A 22,570-nucleotide genomic window follows, 5' to 3' on the forward strand; every position below is an offset into this window, starting at 1 on the left:
AAGAAAGAAAGAAAAAGAAAAAAAAGAAAAAAGAAGCTAAAAGAAAATTCCAGATGGCAACTAACTCAGAAAAGCGCTGCTCACGTGGCAGAGTCCCCCAGGCAGTCCCTGCGGGTTCTGGCCCCCAAGCCCTTTCCTCACATCCGTAAGRTAGGGCTCTGTTCTGACATACCGCTGTGTCTCCCTGTACTGAAGGCCCTGCTGCAGCAGTTTACACAACACTGTGAAAGTGACACTGAAATCGGTGCTTACCACCGAGAGCCCAACTTCCTGGGATTTAGGCRTTTGCTCAGAATTAAAGCCAGTCCTTAGGCACTTTGCTAGACRGAGATTTTAGCAAAAGGAAAATGCAGAGATCACGGACTACTGAGACTGACTATTCATTGTATAGAACAGCAGAAATTTACTTTGTGAGGCTACAATTTGACTTCTGTACTCTATGAGCAGAACCTCCAATACACACAGGCATTGAAGCGCAAATTGGCAGACGAAGACCAAAGTAGTGATCCAACTCTGAATCTCCTCACTTTCAGGCATTTAAGATCCAAAATAAAGTTAATGGTGATTAAAAAAAAAGCTAAACAAATCCTAATAAAACAAAAATGACTCATATGGCTCCACAGCTTTGGTGACCATGTTGAGATAGTAGACATGTTGGATCATATTGTGTTTGACAAATAAAAAGGCTATCATCACCATCTTTTTTTCTTTAATATGGATATACTTAACACATCCTGTCAGTTACCTCTGTGCATATGCTTCTACCTCATCCATGCATTGCAGCTGGTTTGCAGAAGGACAATGCCTTGTCTTTTCACATGAAGCTGGCAGAAAGTTTCTCCATTTTCCGATTGCCCCATCCTTTAGATTCCTGTCTCATGCCTGGCTGACAGCCGTACACTGCAGTGTCCGCGAGACCCTTACCTTCCTCCAGAGTTCCCGTCTGTTCTGCAGCTGGCGACGGAGGCGGGGAAGGAGGCAGGTTGGCCGACTCTTCAACTGCTAGAAATTGAACGATGAAAATGAGAAACAGCGATTAATTCCCAGGAGGCCAATGCTCAAYGCAAGCTGCAGTCAGCCTGCTCTGCCCATCATTCAACGGGGACTATGTTCAGTGGATTTTCAGATAGAGATTCTTTTCATAGAATCACAGAATCCGTAAGGTTGGAAGGGACCTCTGGAGATCATCTAGTCCAACCCCCCTGCTCAAGGAGGGTCACCTAGAGCATGTTAGACAGGGTTGCATCCAGGCGGGCCTTGAATATCTTACAATAYCTGGATTTTTACAGCTATAATAAAAGGATTTTTTTTCAGACAGCACACACTATTTTCAAAATTCTAATCACACAGTACAACACAAAAACCAAGTACATAGTTATCTTTTACATCTGTATTGCTACTTAAGAAAACTTTCAGTCAAAAGGCAACAACAATAAAATATTAGAGAAACACAAATCCAGGCTGATTATCTGGAACTACGAGAAACTGGCATCCAACCACTTCAGTTTACCTGGAACACATCGACAAAAACATTCTGCAAGCTTTTTTCTCCCCCCGCTTCCTTTTTCTGAGTTAAGATTAATCACAAAATACATGCAAATATTTCTTCTCTAAACAAAACACACTTTAGCTACAGGTACCACTCCAGGCAAGGAGAACATGACAAGAGCGAACTTACATCAGCCGTCCCACGTTAGTGATTCAGCTGAGAAAGGTGCTGTAAAGCAGCCTAACTCTACTACGGTTCTAGATTCATCCCCAGTCATGAGACTAGATGCTGAAACTGCATGATTTTTCTAGTGATTTCAATGGAAGTATGATGAAATCCTGAGCAAGGTGCTTTTTAAATCAAGTCAGCATAATCTCCACATCCAATATCCTACTAAACATTTTGATAAACATTTTTTTTTTAACCTACTCTGGGGCTTAGCCTCCAAAAGAAACCCAGTCACTAATCTGTCTCAACAGATCTGTTACAAATGGCTCCTACTGACAGGCAGAGCTCAGGGCTTCTTCCCAAGCACAGTCAGGCCAGTTTCAAAGCCCCCGAAGAACTTCTCCCGGCCTCCTCTCTGTTGAATTCAGTGCGGTTTAGAACAGAGCCTTATGTGGCTTGCCGGTGAGACGCACTTTTCAGTGGCAGACTATTTATGCCTTCATTACAGTGCAATTCTACCTGCGTTTATGTAACWGTCTCTGACCACGGGAACTGTAAGATCAACTGTTGCCAACTGAAGACGCGTTTCTCATAATGTGTTTAAAATGTCTTATCTAACTAGATATAAGTGAATACTCAGTTCTGCCTCACAAAGGCCCCAGTAAAGCACTCTGTGCTTACATATATATCAACCGCTTTGCAGAAYTGGGGTCTTTCATGTAAAATTGAGACTCTGTAAAGGGAATTATCGAGCATCACATCTCCCTGCTGGACTTCCAGTTCAAAATTAATTCAACCAAGTAAAGGATCTTGGGAACCAAATTTTCAACAAACGTTTTTAATTAATAATTGACCTTAAATCATTCCTAAGTAGAGTCCAGCTGTTGTACCAAACACAGCAGAGTGCCTGTGGGAAAAATATCACAAGGCATCATTTTGACTTGGTCAGAACGTATACTCTTCAGCACAATTTATGCCAGGGTAGGCTTACAAGCCTTCCACCACCTCAGGACAGAGTACAACCTTTCTCYGGCCTTTGGTGTACAAGTTTGGGGCTACCATGGAAGTTTTCCAGCATGGAGGAAGGGCACATTACCTGACAGAATTATAAATATGAAATGTTTATAGAGCATATATACATAACATATACATACAGCATGTTTATATAAAATAAATGTTATATGAAATGTTTATATTTCAAAYAAATTCCACAAAGGAGCCAGCAGCAGGGTGAGGGCACAGCATGGACTTTGTGAATGGCGGGGCCGTTCCCAGGCTGGCCCACCGGCTCTTGCTTCCACTCCGCGTCACCCCACCTTGCTCTGCCTGAGCACTATCTCCTCTCCCACCCTGGCCTTACGTTCCAMATTCCTCTCTACTTCTTCCTGAGCTGCTCTTCCTTCATCTTTTTGAGTAGCTACCTAACCAGCAAAACCTCATTTGTGTTTTCTGTGCCTCTTATCTTTGCCTCCCCAGACATCAATCTCTCTCCGTGTACACAGCTGAACACACAGGGGCTTTGAGCACTGCTGGGTCCCACCAAACACAATGACAACGACAAAAGTGCCACTGATAATCACGGTTCATAGAAGCTCTGCTCAGAAGTCGGAAACCAGGTGGAGAATTACTGTTGTGAGCATACAGTGAATGAGACAAAGWTACATGGTGAACTGGGGAAACCAGAATTAATATTATTACAGGGTTTCAAAATATATCCAGGTTTACACATAACTGTGACCTACAGGAATACASAGTTACGTCACTTCTGTCCATATGTAGGTATATATTTAATATATMTATTTTACACATACATATAGGTATAACATCTTTAGACCCAAGGATACTTCTAACATTCTTCATCTTGTTTTACCTAAAGGTAGTGGTCCAGGCTGATCTTTGTGCTGGGCTTCTTTTTCCTGTTCACCTTTCACGACTGCTACAGCTTCAGCTGTTACTACTTGCACTATCCTTGCAGACACTTCTTCTGTGGCAGTAGCAAAAATAATAAAACAAAGAAAGGTATGTTAATGCAAAGGATTTTTTTAATTATAAAGATCAGCCTAAATTAAAAAAGGAGGCTTATATAATCCATTTTTAAAAGGTCATCTTTTTCCTGAAACATAGGCAAATCATGAAAAACAAAATGGAAGGACCAGATTTTTCAAAGGTCTTAGTGCAAAATGCTGAGAATTTATGAATACGAGGACCCAAGCCTTTGCCATAAGATGCATACAGCATCGTCARTAAATGCTCGCTCTTATGTCTGTTAGTGGGAATGTGCAGCAACTGCAAAAATTTAAGATGATTGTTCATTAAATGTCTAGAATCTTTTCATTTTTTTTTTATTACTGTTTTGCAAACAGAGGCAGAAAGGCAAACTAAGTAATGAGATTTATCGACATTTACTATATGGAGGTCTCTGCATTCTTACATGTACTTTGGATGATATTACTTCTCCATCAGCATATGATTAGTATGCATTAAAGGCATTTCCCAGACAGACATCTAAGACTATGCTGATGAGGGACTTCAAACAGAAGGGCCAGATAACATTTCTGTATGATTAGAACATAGTAATTTGTCTTCCTCACCCTTTTAAGTCTGCAACATAAAGCTTTATTGGAACAGTAGGTCTGAACATCATGCGAACGAGTTGCAGAGGAGAAMGTTTGTTAGGTGGGACTGAAGCTCGCGGGCACCTTTCTCAGGCGCAGGCTCAGCTCCAGGCTGCGAGGAGGTGCGCGGCGCTGAGACGCTGCGTGCTCGGCACACCGGGGCGCACGGAGGTCTGCCCTGGCTTTCGCCACCACCTGCACGCGCTGYGTGCCCGGGGGCACGGAGGCACTCGGCGCTCTGGTGAGCGGGAGGGTGTCAGCAGGCCTACGCAAGAGTAAATGCTCCCCGGGGGAGACGGTGCGTGTCAGCTCCGCGCCCGCTCGGAGGCGCAGTGCCACGGCAGCAGGCACACGGCTGCAAGGGGAAGTCACCAGAGAGGTTTTCTTAAGCGCAGTTCAGGCACCTTCGATCTAGCAAATCAAGAGGTTTAAGGGTTATCTGGCAGAACCATCAAAAAAGAATTCAGACAAGAAGGGTTTCATTTTCTTACCCGTATGTTTACCTGCCTTCCCTTATTCRTTAATCAACAAATTCCATCCTCTCATAGCCAGATTCAGCATAAATAAAACACTTACCCCGCTATTTCTGAGTGCTGGGTGAGAGCTGTTTCAAACGGGGGAGGGATCCAGCAGAGAGCTGAGCCTAGGGCAGGCAGCGAGCCGCAGCAGCCACAGGCCTGCTGCCTGCAGGGCTGCCGGCTGACTCAGGGCAGGTGCTTGCAAACGGAACGAGAAACGCCAGTGTTGCTACACCCCACCGGTGGGGACAGAAATCTCCAATTAAGACTGCAATACACCCTTCCCCTCTGCCGAAACACCACAGAAACGCCATTAGTCACCACCACAGAGGACAAGAATGAAACCTCTCTGCTCACCCATTGCTACTTCCTTCAGGCAACGACTGGCTGGGAAAGGAAAAGTATATTTACATCAGTGCCCTACACAGACCTCTACAGCAACCACCCTAACATCTACTGCTGTCCATTGGATTAATAATGAAGATCTCTTCTCACTGCTAGCACTCTTGCAGAATTCCTTCTTTCTTTGTTAATGTAAGGTTAATCCTCTTTGTTTGTCCCCCAGCAAAGTAGACTTTTTCTCCAAAGCAGCGTAGATGTAAGTTACTTGACTTTCACAGTCATGCTCGTCTAAAAACAAAATGCTACGTTAATCTCTCTTTTGCATAAACGGAATATGTAATAAGGTATTAAAAACCCGCTGGCAAAGAACATTTCCTTTATAATTGCGTGTATTTATATTTTACAATTCACTTCCCTCTTGACTGGTAGCCAGGAGGGCAGTGACTGCAATACTGTTTTATTGGATGCAGCCAATAGTGAGTGGTGATGGATGAATATGTCAGAACCACCACCAAACAGTGAAAAAATAATCTGAATTAAAATATTGTTTTAGCCCAAGAATAAATGAGTATAAATTTGCCAAGGATAAATTCTGGCTAGAAATCTGAAGACATTTTCCAATTGTCAGAAGAGTGAAGCTTTTTTGAGATAGAGCCTGTTACCTTCATGAAAAGGACTACAYGATATGTATGCCTGCATTAACAGAAGACTGGACGTGATAATGCTAGTTCTCTCTCCCTCTAGTCAATAGCACAAGCCCAATTTATTAGACGAACCTCCGCTTCATGGTTATCAAGCAACCTAACCCCCTAAATCAACTAATAAGTGTGGTTAGTTTGCTGCACCAAAGAACAGGAGTGTTGATATGGAGCCCATCAATCTTCCCCGATGCCTTTTGGGGGCAAGTTTGTTAGGAGAGTAAGTTTTTTAGGCTTATCTTCACATGAACATTTTTAGAAAAGGCTACAGTTAATTTTTCAGATGCAGAATTTAACATACAGTAGATTTAGTATCCCGGGTTATCTCCAAAGGAGATCTACTTGATCACCTCCTCTCCATCATTCAAGCTACTGCAAGTCTCCCTCCAGTAAGGTAAATGAACTGCTACTAAAAACAATCACCTTTAGCATGGATTTTCTACTTGTTTACATCAAATCTGGTTCTAGGGTGCAAGTGGGCTCTTCAAAGGCTGGGAAGTGTTTCCCACCCTCTTGGCAATCTTTCTGATTTAATTTGCTAGCAACAAAGATTATGTTCAACAGAGAGATAAGACTAGGGGTGGAAGGTTACCTCCTGAAAAATGGAAATTTCAATTTCAGAATATCCAAAATAAATACATAAAAATACAAATGGCCTCTGGGGATTTTTATCAAGAAAGGCTCACTTCTGAGCATTCTGTTGATGGATATTTTGGGTGACACAGGAGGCACAGGCAGTTCGCCAGAAGAGCAGTGCTTTTCCTGTATATAACTGCTGCAAAAGGACAGACATTTTTGTACTAATGGACACTATAAATAGCAGATGCAATGGGTAAGTCAAATCCTCACAGGGCAGTTATTGAGACTCTTCATAATTTCCTTATGGTTCAGTTAAAGTTCAAGGAAGCCTAATGATAAAGAACAAAAAAGAAAAAGGAGAGTTAGCTAGCTTGAATGCCAGGCAAATTCTTTACACACTAAAAGCTTTGGCTTCAATAGAGATAGTTCTGTTTGTACAGATTTATTCTCCCTCTATTTAACCAGGTAGACATGCTCTGACTCTACTTCTGTGCCATAAAAATAGCACTACCCAATGACAAGTAACACCAAATACGTGTGTCTTAACGGCGACATGGACTCTGGCTTCACGTACGACTCCAGCACAACGGAAGAATGGCAGCATTGCTTCCATTAGTGTTTTTGCAGAGAGCAGAACGCTGCTCCTTTCTACCAAGGTGCTGATTGCCTATGATACAAGACACAGATTAAGAGTCTCCTAGTTTGATTTCAGGGAACACAGCACAGGCTACAAAAGGGGAAAAAATAAATACAAGAGAAAGAGAGACAGACAGACACCTTGAAATGAAGTCGCCARAGCAGTCTCTGCACCAGCTGAGGAAGAAGCTTAGAAAACTCAAACTCATCCCATTAAGGCAGAGAGGACACATGAAAGTGGCCTGACCAAGTACTAGGGGACTGCAGCCGCAGCAGGATTACTTCTCRGGGACAGGCCAAACGGCAGTCCTCAAATGTGAACTCCCTCATGGAGAGAGGACATTGCGGAAGATCCTCAGACAGAGCTTTTAAAAGCTCCTTGACACCAGGCAGGCTCAGCTGAGAGGCCACGAACTAACAGGCACATGGACAGCACTTCTGCTTCTCCCTTAAATGCTGTCACTTCAGATCAAGGCCAGGCCACATCTGCCCAGTTGCTTCTAGCACCATAGCTGTTGTCTGCTGGGGAAGAGAGTACTCTGCTCTGCTGAGAGGGCAAGCAGGCCTCCTTCATGAGTGTTACATTCATTTAAACCAAAATTAAAACTCAAACAAGTGAGTACCCTCTACTTCTGGTCTTGGAAACCAGCCTGATTCGTCTGCAATCATATTACAAACACCAGCCACCAGAATGCCAGATCAGGACATCTGGAGTCCCTTTGTCCTGCAGGGAACTCAGGAACAAACCCTTTCAGGGCAATAGGATGCAGAAGATGCCGGACAAGTTGCTGATGGCATGGGGAGCCATGACCTTTCCTCTTTGCTGGCTTTAGCAGACTTGGCAGCTCCAGAAGTTACCACTCCCTTTCTAGACAAGAGCTCACCCTCTAACAGACCCTGATGCAAGCCATAGAGCAGGTAAAGCTACCTGCGTCGTCCAACGCTCTCCTGCCCCAGAGCTGGGAGCACAACGCTCTGCACATGGTGATACAAAATTGTGAGGGACCAACTCCTGAACCCTGGCCTTCTCCTCTCTAGGGCAGCTCAAGAAGGAAAAGATTACAGCGTGGCTTTATACCATCTCCTAATCCTGGGCTGACAGTCCCTTGGCTTACCCAAGGGCACAAGTGCTGCCTAATCCCCATGCCAGCTGCTCCCGTATCACACAGCTAAACTGCAGTAGGAATCATACAGACATCTGAGAGATCCTCCTTCGTTGAAAGACACTCAGCCAGACACTGCTAAAGCAAGGTTACAGGCCAGGGCACTGTTGCAGTAGAGAAAAAAATCTGGCAGCAAATCCTGTAAATGGCCAGGATGGCATTTCAAAGCCCTCTGTTTCTTACTGATGTTGCTGCAGTTGTCATTGAACTGCACATGCCCCTGTAGGGTCCCCTGAATCCATTACCTACATTACTTTCATTTCCCAGRACATCTTTCTGTTCATTAAGTCTTTTAACACAGAGGTTACCAAAAATTAAGTCTGTGATAGCTCTCCCCAGTAATGCATGGTGTGTGGGTTCCTGTCATGCATGACCTTGTAAACTGTTTTATTTCATCCTCAGGCACTTTTTCTTTCTTCCTCTTCAAACCTACAATTATCTCAGGCTCAACCCACTGAGGAGCTGAGCTGGCTACGAACACCACTTTTTAGTGAAACTGCTTAGGCTCAAACATTTGCTTCTGAAGGTCCTCATCCAACAGTCTCTTATACCTCTTCCTGTATTAGAGCAGAATTGTCCCTTACTCCTTTTAACATTTCCTGTCTCACACCATCATGCTGCAGAGCAGTAGCTCTTGAGTTTGCAGTAGCCATGGAAGATGCCATCTGGTTTCTGCAAAGCAGAACTTGTTTAGGGTATAAACAAAGTTTAATCTGCTGGAACTGCAGGCTCAACAAATGCTCCAGGAGAAAACCAAAGGAAAGGGATGCTAGGAAAGCAGCCAGAAAGGAAGAGACTGGAAACTTCACACACACTCTCAGTATCACCTCTCAGACTCCAGCTAAGAAAATTAACAGCCAGCTGGGTTAAAGCAAAGAATAATTAATGCTTATGCAGGATAGAAGCTCGAACAGAGACAAAGAAAGATGCGAACAGATGGAGAGAATAAAATAATGTGTTTTCTTCATTTTGCTGCATTGTAGGCAAGGAGCACAGGCAAGGCATGTCAAAAGGATTAGCTACATGTGTGCTCACAGAATTAGGAAAACAAAACAATTTCAGTCAAAATGCTCCTGTCAAAAGCCTCAGCAGGGTGCAGACCAGTTTCCAAGGTAACCAGCACTAACTGTTGGCATGCCAGAATCAAGTCAACAACAAAAGCACAAAGTAATCTGCATTGTTTAGTGAGGTAACATATCCCAAATACATTCCTTTAGGGAAAAAAAGAGATAAAGTTGCTATTTGCAATCTTTGACAATTTTGAAAAGCAAAGAGGACTGATGGATTTTTCTCTCCCAGGACTACAGTTCAGGGTGCAGCAGGACTATAAGCCAAACAGCTCTTGGTTTAGAGGCATTCAGCAGTTCCCTGCAGGCAGGTCCTGCCTTCACGCTTGGCTCTCCCGCAAGCCAGTGGGGCTTCTGTTGGAGCAAAAATTGCTGACACTCCGGGGAAGAGAGACCTATGTTTGAGCCAGTGACACTTCTGACAGAAAAAACGAAGACACAGCTTGGAATTCGTCACTGGGATTATGATGGCTCTAAGTATGGCCTTTTGCATTTGTGCTGAGAAAGAAATGTAGTAGTAACCAAAACAGTACGAACAGTTCAAATAAAACACAAATAATGCCAACAGATCAGTACTTGAGATTGAAGAAAAAAGCACTAACATAGCTTTACAGATTTCAAATATTAGCTCTCAAATGGCTTTCGTGAGCGTAAATATTTTGCTGTAAGTAGGTCCTTGATCTGGATGTTGGCAATATCAACAGTAATTGGCAGGAGGTATGAAGGCAAATAATGGGAACGTCAGCTTTTAAATTAAACTGCAACATAACTGACAAGTATTATTTCTCTAATAAACTCGTTGACTTTAACATCTTGTAGTATCAATAAGGATAGCGAGAGACGAAYTAAGTCACCAGAACCTACCAACTAAACAGCTTAGGAACGGCTTATGTTTTGGGAAACTGAAAGTTTTGGTTATATGGTATGCTGAACTCCAACAGTACAGACACTCAAACGGATTATCCTTTGGCAAAAGATGTGTTATAGTGACTAYGTAAAAACAGCACCTAGATGGATACCTGACTTGCTGTGTTCACACCCTGGCGTGCCCCAGGGCAAATAGCTCACGTATCCATATTCTCAGGTTCTTCAGAGATTCAGCAGCCCCTCTCACCTACCCCTAGGTTTAAGGTTATAAATCTGAATCACCAGCGTCCAGGCCCTTAACATATCTGCGTCTGCTATGATAAACCCTAGTAAACAAGGCTGGTGCTTGGCTGTAACCGAGCTGGGTCCTACCCCGCCTTGCCAGGCTGTAAGAGACGCGTGAGCTGCCGGGCGGCTGCTGGGGCACCCGAGTCTGCTGCATGGCATTCGGGCCGCGCGCGCGAGCCCGGCCCCCGGCTCTGGGGCCTCCCCTGGGGCTGTCTCCACACCTTCTGCATTTACTTCAGCTCCATCACCCTGGTGGCATCTGCCAGGTCAGCTTCTTCAGCGAGGGCTGGACACACGCTCCCAGTCGCCACGGCTCACAAGCAGCAAAACCCGAAAGGGAGCTCCTGCCTCGAGCAGCAGCAACCGCGAGAGCTCCAGTTAGCCACCTCCCCCAGCACATCCCTGCGGCGGGCTCGGAGGCCTCTGCTRCACTGCTTAGCAGCTGTAAAACAAAACACCGCGGGATCAGTTCCCACACCCTCTCCTTTAAATATGAAAGTCGGTTAAAAAGGAGGCGCACGAACGTCAGTACAATAAAGCAATGCTTTAAAAATGAACCCTCATTACTGCAAATGTTTCCTCCCTATGCATTTCCTGAGTCGCAKCTTCTCAAGTTTACTGACTGCAATAAAATACTTACCACCATCAGCACTTCCTAGCCAAATCAGAGGTGGGAAGAACTAACCGGGTTCTATTTTCTCTGATGCATCATCAAYGCAATTTACAGCTCGTGGGCAATACCGAAGCGGCCAAAGGCAGAACCTCAGCCAGTGTAACCCAGTGAKGTCCCCTGGCTTCCCCAGGGCTTGGTATCAGCTAAAAACTTCACCTGCATGTAAGAAGCAGTTGTATTTCTTTTTCATTAAAACACAGACTCCTCAGGACTCAGGCAGGAAGAAGCAYGTTGGCTTCAAAAGAGAGAATCTGGTATTTAGTCCTCTGAGTGTGAACAAATACATATAACAGGCAATTGCTTTTAAATCAGAATTTGTCTTTGTCTTGAACGTAATTATGTGCCAAAATTTTAAATAAATTGAGTTTTAAGAACTAATTCACTTTTGATATAAATAGGAGAACAGCCCACAGAAGTCAATGGAGCTACAGCCACCTACACCAGGAGATGACATATCTCCTGGAGTTCTTTTTTAGCTCCTTTTGAGCTGATTTTAAACACTTGTTACAGTGTTTCCTACGATTTAAAAAAGAAAAAAAAGGAAGACAAACTGCTGAATTTAAGTTTAAAATTAACATTAACCTGTGCRTGCACTGTGTGGGATTTATAGTCATGCCTGATGCAGTGAGTGAAAATCATTCCGTCAATGCAACCGAATTTTGATTCACGCCATTAGGGGCCATGGTAACAGCTAAGTGCAGCAATACGGTGCCCTTTTCCCCTCAAGGCTAATGCTGCCAGTCAAACACCGCTCAAGCAACCGGCTCTGCAATGCACCAAGTGCTGCACGGCTCAGCCGCTCGCAGCTTTACTTTCGGTCGCTCCTCTTGGCTGCACCCAGAYACTCGGCGCTCTCACTGGCTGGGAGGAGCGGTGTGGCGTACTCRCACGTGAACGTCCGYGAGCGCTCCTACAGACACACAGAGYAGGWAAGGTCCTGTGGCACATACACATTAACCAAGTCTCACGAAGGACTTGATTTGGGGATTTTCAGAGCTGTGCGTCCTTCTCAGCCACGCTGGTCTCCCTTCYTCTCTTCTGGCGCTATTCCAGAGGATGGAGTCACATGGACTTTTTGAAAAGCCTCGTCTCTGYCAAGCCACCACCACTGACCCAACTATTCCTGGGGCCTTCTCCTGTCCGCTGCCTCTCTACCCTTGGAAACTACTGTCCCCCACCTCTAAATGAACAAAATCACTAGGGAAGAGAAATGTGCAGCTACCCGTACAGAAGTGAGGTACAGGAGATGCACCGAAAGCATGCAATGCACCTTCTGAACTACTTCCTGGCAGAGTTGTCCGCCCTRAGCCCTTAAGACATGTGCAAGCTTCACTACCTGAAGCCGGGGGCACCAGGAGCTGTGGGGACAGCTGAGAGCAGGGCTGGGACCACTGCAGCCATCAGGCGAGGTCTGCTGCCAGAGACACAGCCCTCACGTCTGGAGAAGGAGAGCAGCTACGCAAGWTCAGGCCAAAAGGTGGCTACGCTGCAGGGCAGCGGTAATGCAGAGGGTACAAACAGGGARCATGAAAAAAAGCCAGGTGCAACTTAATGGAGGAAAGAGAGGACAAAAAGAAAGAGCTGCTGGAGCAACTGTATAGAAGGACAATACTTTCTTAAATAAGAAAAGTGACAGTGAAAGGAAGGAGAAAGGAACTCAGAGATAGGCACAGCTAGAGCTCACTGGCAACCTGCACGGGCTGCATTACCCTGGACGTGGCATTTGGCATCTGCCCTGGATGTGGGGTAACATGTAACAGTCACAGCTAAGGCCATTTTCTTCTCTCATATACAGCGCAAGGCTATGGATGAAAACAGTTTTGGTTTCTGAAACCTCTGCTCCTCTTTATTTATCTGTCTCTCCAGCTGTGCAGCGCCAGGGACAGAGGAACAGCCTGYCGACGACTTTCAGCAGAACTGCCATAGCCAGTGTAGGCTGCTGGGTGCTGTACCAAACTGATCATGTACTGCCATGAATTAGTCTCAAGGAATGAAATAYGAGCAGAAAAAGTGAAATACATCGAGTTAATTTTCTCCTCCCAGAGTACATATTGCCTCTAAGGGAAATGGATTTCTGTGAAGCACTCAATCTACCCAGTCCTGAGTGAAAATGACCCTGTGTGGAAAGCAGTTAATAGGTTCTCCTGCCTTGGAGATAATGATATCTCACAGCTATTTGCCATATCCTACATGCAATCAAAGTTAACGCACTGAGGTTTTTCCATGGGTAGGAAAAGGGCTCACTCACGTAATCTACTGTACCAAGTTGGTGTACCTCGAGTTTCCTGCATTTTTGGCATGTCCTGTGGATGCTCCAAAGACAACACAGAACAACCAAGGCTGCATTTCTAAACCACCACCTCYGAACGGGCTTTCCGAGCACAACTGCCTCTGCTCCACAGCAGGTCAGTGAGACTGCACAAGAAAATGTTAATGTTCTGCTCAGTATCTCCCAAGAAATGAGTAACAGAGTCAAAACCGGGACATAGCCCTCTCTCTGGGTTTTGCCTTTGGATTCCCAGATCAGCCTTTCCACAGCTGGTACGGAGAGGCCCTGCCTTATCCGCACGCATCTGCTGTCTAACACCAGTCACGTTCTGTGTATTTCCATTCCTCCAGTTGGCAAAGGCATGCAAACCTCTACTCATCATCATTTAATTTAAAGCAAGCAGCTATCTACCAGTAGTAACACAGCTAAGAAGAAAAGAAAGAAAAAAATTGAAACGCCGCTTCATGCTAGATGCTGCAGTCCTTACTCCGAAGATGAACACAGGAAGAAAAGAGACAAGTTCTTCCTCTGTATTTTAACCTCACAGACTAAAACAGCAGCGAAGATGAAGATGGGGGGTTTACCCCTGGCTCCCTTCTAATCTTTCATTYCAACTCCTTGCTTGAATCCAAGCTCAGACTGCCTTGCCTTCCCATTTTAATGCGGAGTAGCTCATCAGGGTTAGTGAAGCCAAGAAAGCTACATACATACATACCACACACAGATTTTGCACCCAAAATACCCCCCACCCCCAAATCCCTGCCACGTTCAGGGAAGCCTTACTTCAGTGAGGACAGCAGAACGACAACTTGAATTGCAAAGCACCCCCGGTCTCTGCCTCCCYGTTTCCCTGTCTCCCTTAACCTTGAGAAGCAAATGCTGGAGGAAAGGAACAACAAAAAACGCTCCCTTCCTTTGGGAGCCAGCCTGGATGCGGCTCGGCAGCGTCAGAGATGCGGCGCCCTCCTGAATGCTAACTAAGCACCCGGGCTAGGGGCTCGCTCTCTCCGCGGAGGTCTCGCTCAGCACATCCCGGCGTTGGCATGGCAACATGGAAAAAACCCAGCAGCGCCCAGCATCGGCAAGGGAGCGCAGCGGGCTGGCAGTGCGGCTCCCCGACGGCACCCACATGCTGGCCGCGGAGAAGTTAAAGCCCCCGCTCGCCTTTGCGTGCCTGGCCGGGGGTCTCAGGTGCGCGCACGAGGAGGGCGGCGGGCTGGAAGCCCAGGCACCTCGGGGCCACAGGGGAGCAGCGCTTTCGTGCCGGCTTCGGCACCAACGCAAGCGTGCCAAAAGCACACCCTTTTTGCCTTTCCAAGGCAACTTTGGAGAAAAAGTTGCCGTTTTGGCTGTGCCTGAGACAAGAAGGGCTCGCGTGGCTGCAGAACAAGGCTCTGCTGTTTGTTAGCGAACCTCCTCCCAGGTTCTCCTGCTCTCACACGGACGCGGAACAGAAAAGCACAGTCCAGCACAGTCCCCCGTGACAAGGCCGCCCAGCTGCAGTCACAACAGACCTCTGCCCACGGCCAGGCATCGCCCGGTGGGCCACGGTTTTCAACAGGGCCTCTAGATACAACCATCCCATCAGTGGTACCACCAAAGCCAGTACGAGAGCACGGAGCTCAGGCCTGCAGACGGGGCCAAGGGAGGACTTACAGCTCCGGCAGAGCAGCCAGAGGATGCTGGGGATGAAGTGCTACAGGCAAACGGCAAGTACTTGACCACAAAAAGTGGAGACCAAGATAAAAACATAACCCGCAGGAYGGGCATTCTTGATTCGATGGGATAGTCATCCTTCGGATAAGGAGCAGAGGTGCTATCCAGAACGCAGAGYGGCAGAGACCCATGGGTTTGGCTCCCAACTCCAACGTGGCAACGCCAGCCCGAGAAGAACGCCTGGAGCTATTTTGAAAAGGCAATYGCAATAAATAGCAATTGTAGCATACAATCTGAATTAACAGCGTGGTTGGAACAATATGTTATCAGAGATACTTCATCCGTATTCCAGGCGCATTGTTCGATGCCGCAGCTCTGAGGTCGGCATCGATTACGTTGTCTGGCAACACTGCAGGCGACAAGTCACAGCTCCCGTTGCCAGGCCAACCCGGCAGCAGCCTTTCACTCTTCTTCCTTCAAGCAGCGCAGTTGCTAATGCCCTTCCCTCTTCCGACGCTCATACCGTAACGCAAAAACACCAAAGTGACTCAAAACAACAGGGAGCACAAGGAAATAACCGCTTAACCCCTTCTCTCAGCCAGACGCAACCCTGATGTGGCATGAATGCAACTGTGTTGGTTTCAAGGGTGTTACTGCACGCAGTCTAGTTTAATGAATCAGATCTATACACCGGCGTTTTCCAAGCAGCTTCAAGGACAGAAGGGGCTGGTGGCTGAACTTCCCTGGGTGGCTAACTCCGCAGCCCTAACAGTCGATGGCAACCACGCAGCACGAAGCTCACCCTACTCCCTTCGGGGCAACAACTTCTGCATGCCCTTGGCGCCCGAACCAGGGGCCAGACCCGCCGGCTCCTGCCAAAGCACTGCAACAGGCAACTGCGTTTGAGAACTTTTCACTACATCCAGACGCTGAAAGGGAGCYGCCAGGGTCTGACCTCTTTGGCAAATCTGATACCAACAGAGGCTGCTGGTTTGAGCTGCAGACTTTTGAAATTACATCTCCTATTACAACTGCTATGTCCTGGCAGATACCATCCAAGTAACAAAAATGGCCAGCAAACAGTTAAGGAACAAAGAAAGAGCTGACTGACTTCTGAAGTCCCCAGAGGGGACAGAGCCAACACCTGAAAGCAGGTAGGAGGACTGGGCAAGAAGGAACAGCTTACTGGATTTAGTGATTGATAGTGCCGGCCAGAGGAAAATCTGCCCAGACAAGGACAAACATGTCCACAGTAGTTATTGAATATTCAGAGAAGAAAGATAGCTGGGGGAGGGGGATGCATGGAAAAAGACGGAATTTCTCTGGCTCYATTCCCAGTCCTCTGCAAAGGAACAACTGTGGAGCCTCCCCACCAGGAAGTTTAAAAGAGAATGATAAAAATAACATTTTCTAAAAGTCCCAAAGAGGCTTTGCTGCCTCTGCCTATGCTCTCTTCAGCAACATAATTGGATCGTGTCTAAAATATTCCAATTACGTGTCCCAGCAAATAACACTTCTATTTCACTTAACATACAGAAGAAGAGTTTCAGAGGCCTGGTACGTTTGCCTAYATCTAAATCAGCAAAGATGTTGGTGCATGGTGTGCAGCAATTACTATCACATTTCCTGGAGAAAGGGAGGGAGACCAAAATACCTAATCAACTGCTCCTTTCCTAACAGACCTATCAAGAACATGATGATGCATTCTTCCAACTCTGTAAAACAAAAAMCAGAAACTAGACAAACATAGAAATCACATTTATCTTTGAATGTCACTGATTTTGCATTCTCCTATCTATTTTTGTCTGCCTTTGGTATATTACTTGGGACACGCCGCTCGCTGAAAATGTGCATCTGAAACCAGGGCTGGGAGGCTTCCTGGGCACCGCGGCACCGTGAGCAGCTCCAAAGGGCTCTTTTGATTCCAGCAGTGCTGGGTCAGCAGCCACACAGCCAGCACAAACAGCCAGGAGAAAGGAGCTCTCTGACAACGCCGTCCTGCCCGGCAGAAAGGCTAGAAAGGCCTTTGCAGAGAAAAGGCACGTTTGCTTGTTTATTCCTGTACTGCTGAAGTGTTGCTGCTTAGATATAAGAGGAGGAGACACACACACACGTACACACACACAAGGGAAAGGCAGATTACATAAGTCGTCCCTAGAGGGGCRTAAAACACATGAGCGTGCCCAGGGACCAAGCAATGACTTGTCCGGCTGCCTCCACGCACAGTGCTGCAATCCTCCCCCGCAGCTGCCGATTCCCACGACACACAGGCAGCAGCGGCGGCGTACGAAGGGGGCTCTGCTTGGGAAAGGGTTGTRCGGCCCTCGGTCAGACCGGCCGTCTCGTCTTTGGAAGGTCTCTGCACCACCTTCCAGAGGGGCTGGGTCAGCCTCTCGCCAACACAGCAATTGCTTGTGAAGGCTGGAGCAGAGAGCTGCAGATCGCCCGCCCGCCGCRGGCTCGGCGGACGCGACGGCAGGCAGCGGCCCTGCCCAAGCGGGGCTCGGGCCGCCACGACGGGCTCCCCACGCTCCGTGCTGAGCAGCGGGAGGCTCCGCAGACAGCGAGAGGAGATGAAAGCATGCCGCTGGTTGAAATGCAACCCCCCCCCTCACCGTGGCCTCTTTGCATAGCCAACGCAAATGGCACGGACCCCCACCTCTGCTCACCTATTTACCGGCTAGGACAGCRCAGTCTGTCAGCCTCACACATTTCCCTTCAGCTCACCTGCAGGCTTAACCAAAATGCTCACTTAGAGAGCAGCTGGTCACAGGAACACATCTGCTGACCCTCCGCTGGGTCTGTTCCCCACCTTCTTCCCTCCAGCTGCGCTCCCTTCGTTAGATCCTCATTCCTCCCTCAGCTCAATACTGCTACTTTTTCATTCTTCTTCACAGGTCTATGGCTCCCTCCTCTTCCTGCTTCACCCAYAGACTAACACGTAGCAGCCCCTGGGACCCCATAACCACCAGAAATACTGGTCATGGACTCCCACTCACCCCGCTTCCCTATTATTCAAAGACCCTGAAAAACACCGCAGTAGTGCTGCTCCACCTGTGGCCCTCCGTGCCGTGCCATAGAGCCTGCTGCCGTTTTCTGGCAGTCACTTCACATCCCAGACGGTTTGCAAACTCTGCCAATTAACGAAGGGCTCCGTTTGTCATTCCGGCAGGAGATACTACTGTCCTTAACATCGACTGACACGAGGAAAGACTCACTGTCCTGAYGCTCTGATAATAGGATTTCAAGAGATGCTTTCCCTTAATCTGTCAAAAAATATTTCATTGAATAACTGTGTGGGTACCAAATCACCCTCTGATGATAACCCTGCATCTGGCATATAATGAAGAAAGCACTCAGTCAGCTGAGTCACTGTACATGAAGACATATTGTGGAAGATACATCTTTACAATACATCTAACTACTCTTCCCCTAATTATTTAAATTTGACAGGTTACTCATTACATTATTGAAAAGAAAAAGAAATGCATTTTAAGTGCAGAAAAACAAACCTTTGTACCTTGATGTCCCTTGCAAATCAAACACGATGGATTGCATTGAATTGCTAGTTTCCAGAGAACGCTGCAGCGTATTTGTACAGTTCTTCAGCGCTTCCTTCCACTGCGCTGACCATGGGTTTCCAGTRAGCAAATAAAAGGCTGCCAGTCTCACATTTCACTGCAAGTCAAATACATCCTGTGCTCTCTCATGGGGTCCAATCCAAAGCTTTCCATATCAGCCCACTTCAGAGTGAGTTTCTGAAGATTACGCTAACACGCCTCCTTTACAGCACACATCTCGTATGACACAAAAATGTTTGCCTTGACAAGAGCTACAGATCTGAGCCTCCGCTCTTAATAATTCCAACATATTCACTGAAGATGCTCTTTGTGTGTGCGTGTGCATAAGAAAGAACAAGAACAGGTAGGGAACAGTGAGAGTACATTAAAATGCAGTGGCTCTGCGGCAAGGGGTGCTGTAGAGCACCCCAAAGGCAAGGTGTTTCTGCGAGCAGCATGGGACACCCTTTTGGTAGAGGACAGAGTGGTACCGAGCTGGTTTATCCACACTGACATATAAGAAAATATACTTATATATAATTATAAATCTAGCTATCTGTAAATAACAGGACAGCTGCTTTACCTCCCTTACTCAAACTGCATCCGTAAGAGCTTTCTACGCGCTATGCCAAAACACTGGCCTAGTCCCCCACACATATTTGCCTTTGACTTGAGCGGCTGCCGGATCAGGCCCCGAGGCTGCCCTGTCCCCAGCGCTGTGCACTCTCCCATGTTCCCGTGAGGCCATCTGAAAGGAGGGCATTGATGTGCCTCAATAATGCAGCCATTACCAGCGCGATATGGAGACGGATCAATCAAAGGCAGCACAACAGCCAGATTCAGAGGATTCCAAAATTGAGGTCAGACTCAGTAACTCTTAGACAGATGCCAAGAGAGGGAGAGACACACATATATGCAGGAAGGCAAATTTTAACTGTGCAAACCTAAAACTGTCACTCGCAGTGATGGATTGGATGTGTTTTGGCAAGAACTGTTATTTTCTCCCTCAATTCCACCCCTTGCCTCAGCGTCAGCATTGGCATAAGGTACCTTCAGCCTGGTGGTCTGATGTTAACCTTCCTCTTAATGCTCAGTCCTCAAGTTTTCCAGCATGAGCCCTGCAAATGGGTGCCCCGCTGCTTTCCTGTGCCCCCAGGGAATATTCCCCTGCTGCAGAATACCTCTCCCTAGGGGAGGCCCATTTCATGAATAAATCCCGACTCCTGAGTTAATCAGGTGCAAGTGAGCTTACTTAGGCTAAATGCCTCAAAACACAACTGAATGCTCATCAGAAGGGATCAGGCAATGGGCAGCTGCCCAGGGAAAGAGCCTGTTTATACTAGTGCTTTACTTCAGTTGAGCTTGTTGCTGCTGCTGTGGATTTACAGACTTCGATAGGCAGGCAGAGAAGCTAGAGATTTTCCTAGTTTATGGTGCTGGACTTGCACCAGGGAAAATAAAATCCCTGTAAATCCACAGTTTGGCTCAATTATCTCRGTTGACCTTGACTTCCCATGCATTTTCTCCTCAGTTGTTTGGACTCTAAGCTACTACAAATGAACCCTATGTCACATTATTGGTAATTATTTGCATCATACTAGCATTTAAAAGCTCTTTCTGATGCAACATCCCACTGCAGTTACAATGTACAATTAAACRTGGCAACAGTACCTGAAGGTGGTTGCAAAGGGCAAGCCTGATTTCAAGATCAGACTCTCAAACACCCAAAATCCACCTCCAAACTTCCTGCCTCGTGACGCATTAAGTACATCCAACTAGCGAGTACTATCGTAACTCTGGCATTGCATGTTCCCTTCTCTTTCTGTCACCACAGTGAATTGCTGACAAATTCCTCCTGGTGGCCTTTAAAAAGAGAAATGATTAAAAATATATCTTAAGTATTCAAAGGTGTCTTATGTTACATTAAAGAGCACAGATTAGATATGGGTTTAACTAGGATGAAACTGTGCAATTCACACGTACTTACTGCCTGTGCCCACCTTGGACTGGGGGRCACAGAGGTGCCACGTAAAAGCTATGCACAAGGCAAAATGGAAACGTCTTGCCCACCAGACTCCCACAGAAACAAAGCCTGGTCAAGAGTCCTTCAAGTCCTTGGTGCTGTCTCCCTCCATACAGCACTACATCGTGTGGCAGGACCCCAGCTGCAGCCTGGGCTGATGTTCCTGATAAGTTAGAGCTCAAAGGCTGGATTCAAGTTTTCAGCAAACTAGAGTTTTGTGTGTGAAGACAAGTAGTTTTAGGAAGCTTCCTGATGTTCAAGCACAGATTAAGATGCCACGGAATAAGCTACAGTAAGTCTTCCTAGCAGTAAGTGTACAATATTGACACACACCAGAGATTTTGCAATCTAAGCAGTGTGAAAAAAGCATAGGAGGAGCAAATGAGGCCATAAGGTGCTGACTGAACTAACCTCACACAGATCAAGAGCCCCCTTGCTCCCCAGGCAAGTGTACCTACCCAGCCCCACAGCCTCCGCCAAAACATGCTGCCCCAGTTTTATCTCCTCTGCAGCCCAACCTCTTGCCTGAAGAGCAACATGAAGCCACACTGCTGCAATGCTAGCTGACAGGCAGCACCAGGTTCCTGCCTTCYGCCACCCACTGACTGTAAACTCTTCAGTTAAACATTCAGGTCTCTTTCAGACACTGACCACCGCTTAGAGCCTGAGCTTTGTGCATGATTTCCTGTATTTCTTTTTGTAACGGTCTTTATAAGGAGGGACCTCTTTATTCCCACTTTGTGATGTGTATCGGCGTGAGACTTGCTCAAGATCACGTGAAAAATCTGTGGCAAAGAGGAGAAATGAACCCAGTTTTTCCAAAACCYAAGCCAACACCTAAGAACTGCAGCACCTTACCTTTGGGACTGCTGTACAGCTGTTCAAGCTCGCATACTTGCTAAGTACACTATACAGTTAGGTTGCAGCAAAGAAAGCAGCTCTTGTTATCATCCTCCCAAACAATCATCAAAAATGTGTTCACATGAATGCTTAAAAGACCTCTCTTACCTTTTGCTTTCAGGTTTTGGCTATCCACAAGAMGACACTCTTAAAATCTAAATCTATCCACTTTTAGCAGAGACACTCATTTCTAGTATAATCACTTACGAAATCACTTCAGAGTCTGAGAGACTTCGAATTCTCCAACTGCTGAGAAATTACRGATAGCATCTCAAAGTGCTGTCAACAGCCAACAAACATTGCTAGAAAGATCTCCTTAGCATGCATGGATGGATGCATCAAGGGCAGTAGCGCCTGTACAAGACAAATTCCTCTTGTACTATGCATTTGGGGTTTAAAGTGGGAACTCTGCACAGAGAGAATTAGCATTTACTGCTAAAACAGGAAACTTGCTTTGCATATCTCTTTTTGACACAATCACACTTTTTTTCCCCAAATAACAAGACACTTCCTAAAGTCCTAGTGTAGTTTACAAACAGACAAAACCCCAGTGAGTATCCAGTGAAATATGCCTAGGCAACGGTAAGTAAGTGCTGACGCTGAACTGTGGTATTTTCGGTCAGACYGAGCAGCACGTTATACTGCACATAGCTGGTGGGTTTCAAGGTGTTGTTATTGTGGGAAATACCAGAKGAATCCAGCCTTCTCCCTTACCCAAACACACAGAAGAGAAAGGGACTGCCCATACACAACAGCTGAATGTGGTTTCCCAACTCCTCCCAGTCCCRAGTAGGTGACCAGCTCTTCTACACCAGCATATGCTCATGACCCCACTGAGGTGAACCCTCCCATCTACCACCCAAAGCCACCATCACGCTTTTCCTAAGGTYTTCTCAGAGCATGGCCCAGAAACCTGAATTAGGATCAGAGGGCGGCTGTGCAGACCCGTGCGAAAACAAGTCCCTTGCTAGGAAGAGTTAGTGCTCTTCAGAGCTGCACATCCAGCTCGCTCCCTTGTGTCAGCACATCCCTGCAGGATGGCTGGCAGACCACCAAAGG

General features: G+C 46.6%; 1 protein-coding gene across 6 annotated transcripts in view; it reads right to left on the minus strand.

The window, feature by feature from the left end:
* Positions 1-22,570, minus strand: part of MAP2 (microtubule associated protein 2) — a 227,411-nt gene that overhangs the window by 49,054 nt on the left and 155,787 nt on the right. For all 6 annotated transcript variants that reach the window (XM_085299339.1, XM_085299338.1, XM_085299337.1 and 3 more), the window contains exons 6-7: positions 3,528-3,641; positions 925-1,002 (exon numbers count right to left, since the gene is read on the minus strand). In XM_085299339.1, the coding sequence (XP_085155465.1) occupies positions 925-1,002; positions 3,528-3,641 (192 nt within the window). The remainder of the gene's footprint in view (positions 1-924; positions 1,003-3,527; positions 3,642-22,570) is intronic.

The sequence above is a fragment of the Rhea americana genome, unplaced genomic scaffold (assembly GCF_003343005.1).
Source record: "Rhea americana isolate MKP2758 unplaced genomic scaffold, rheAme1 scaffold_15, whole genome shotgun sequence".
Lineage (NCBI taxonomy): Eukaryota > Metazoa > Chordata > Aves > Rheiformes > Rheidae > Rhea > Rhea americana.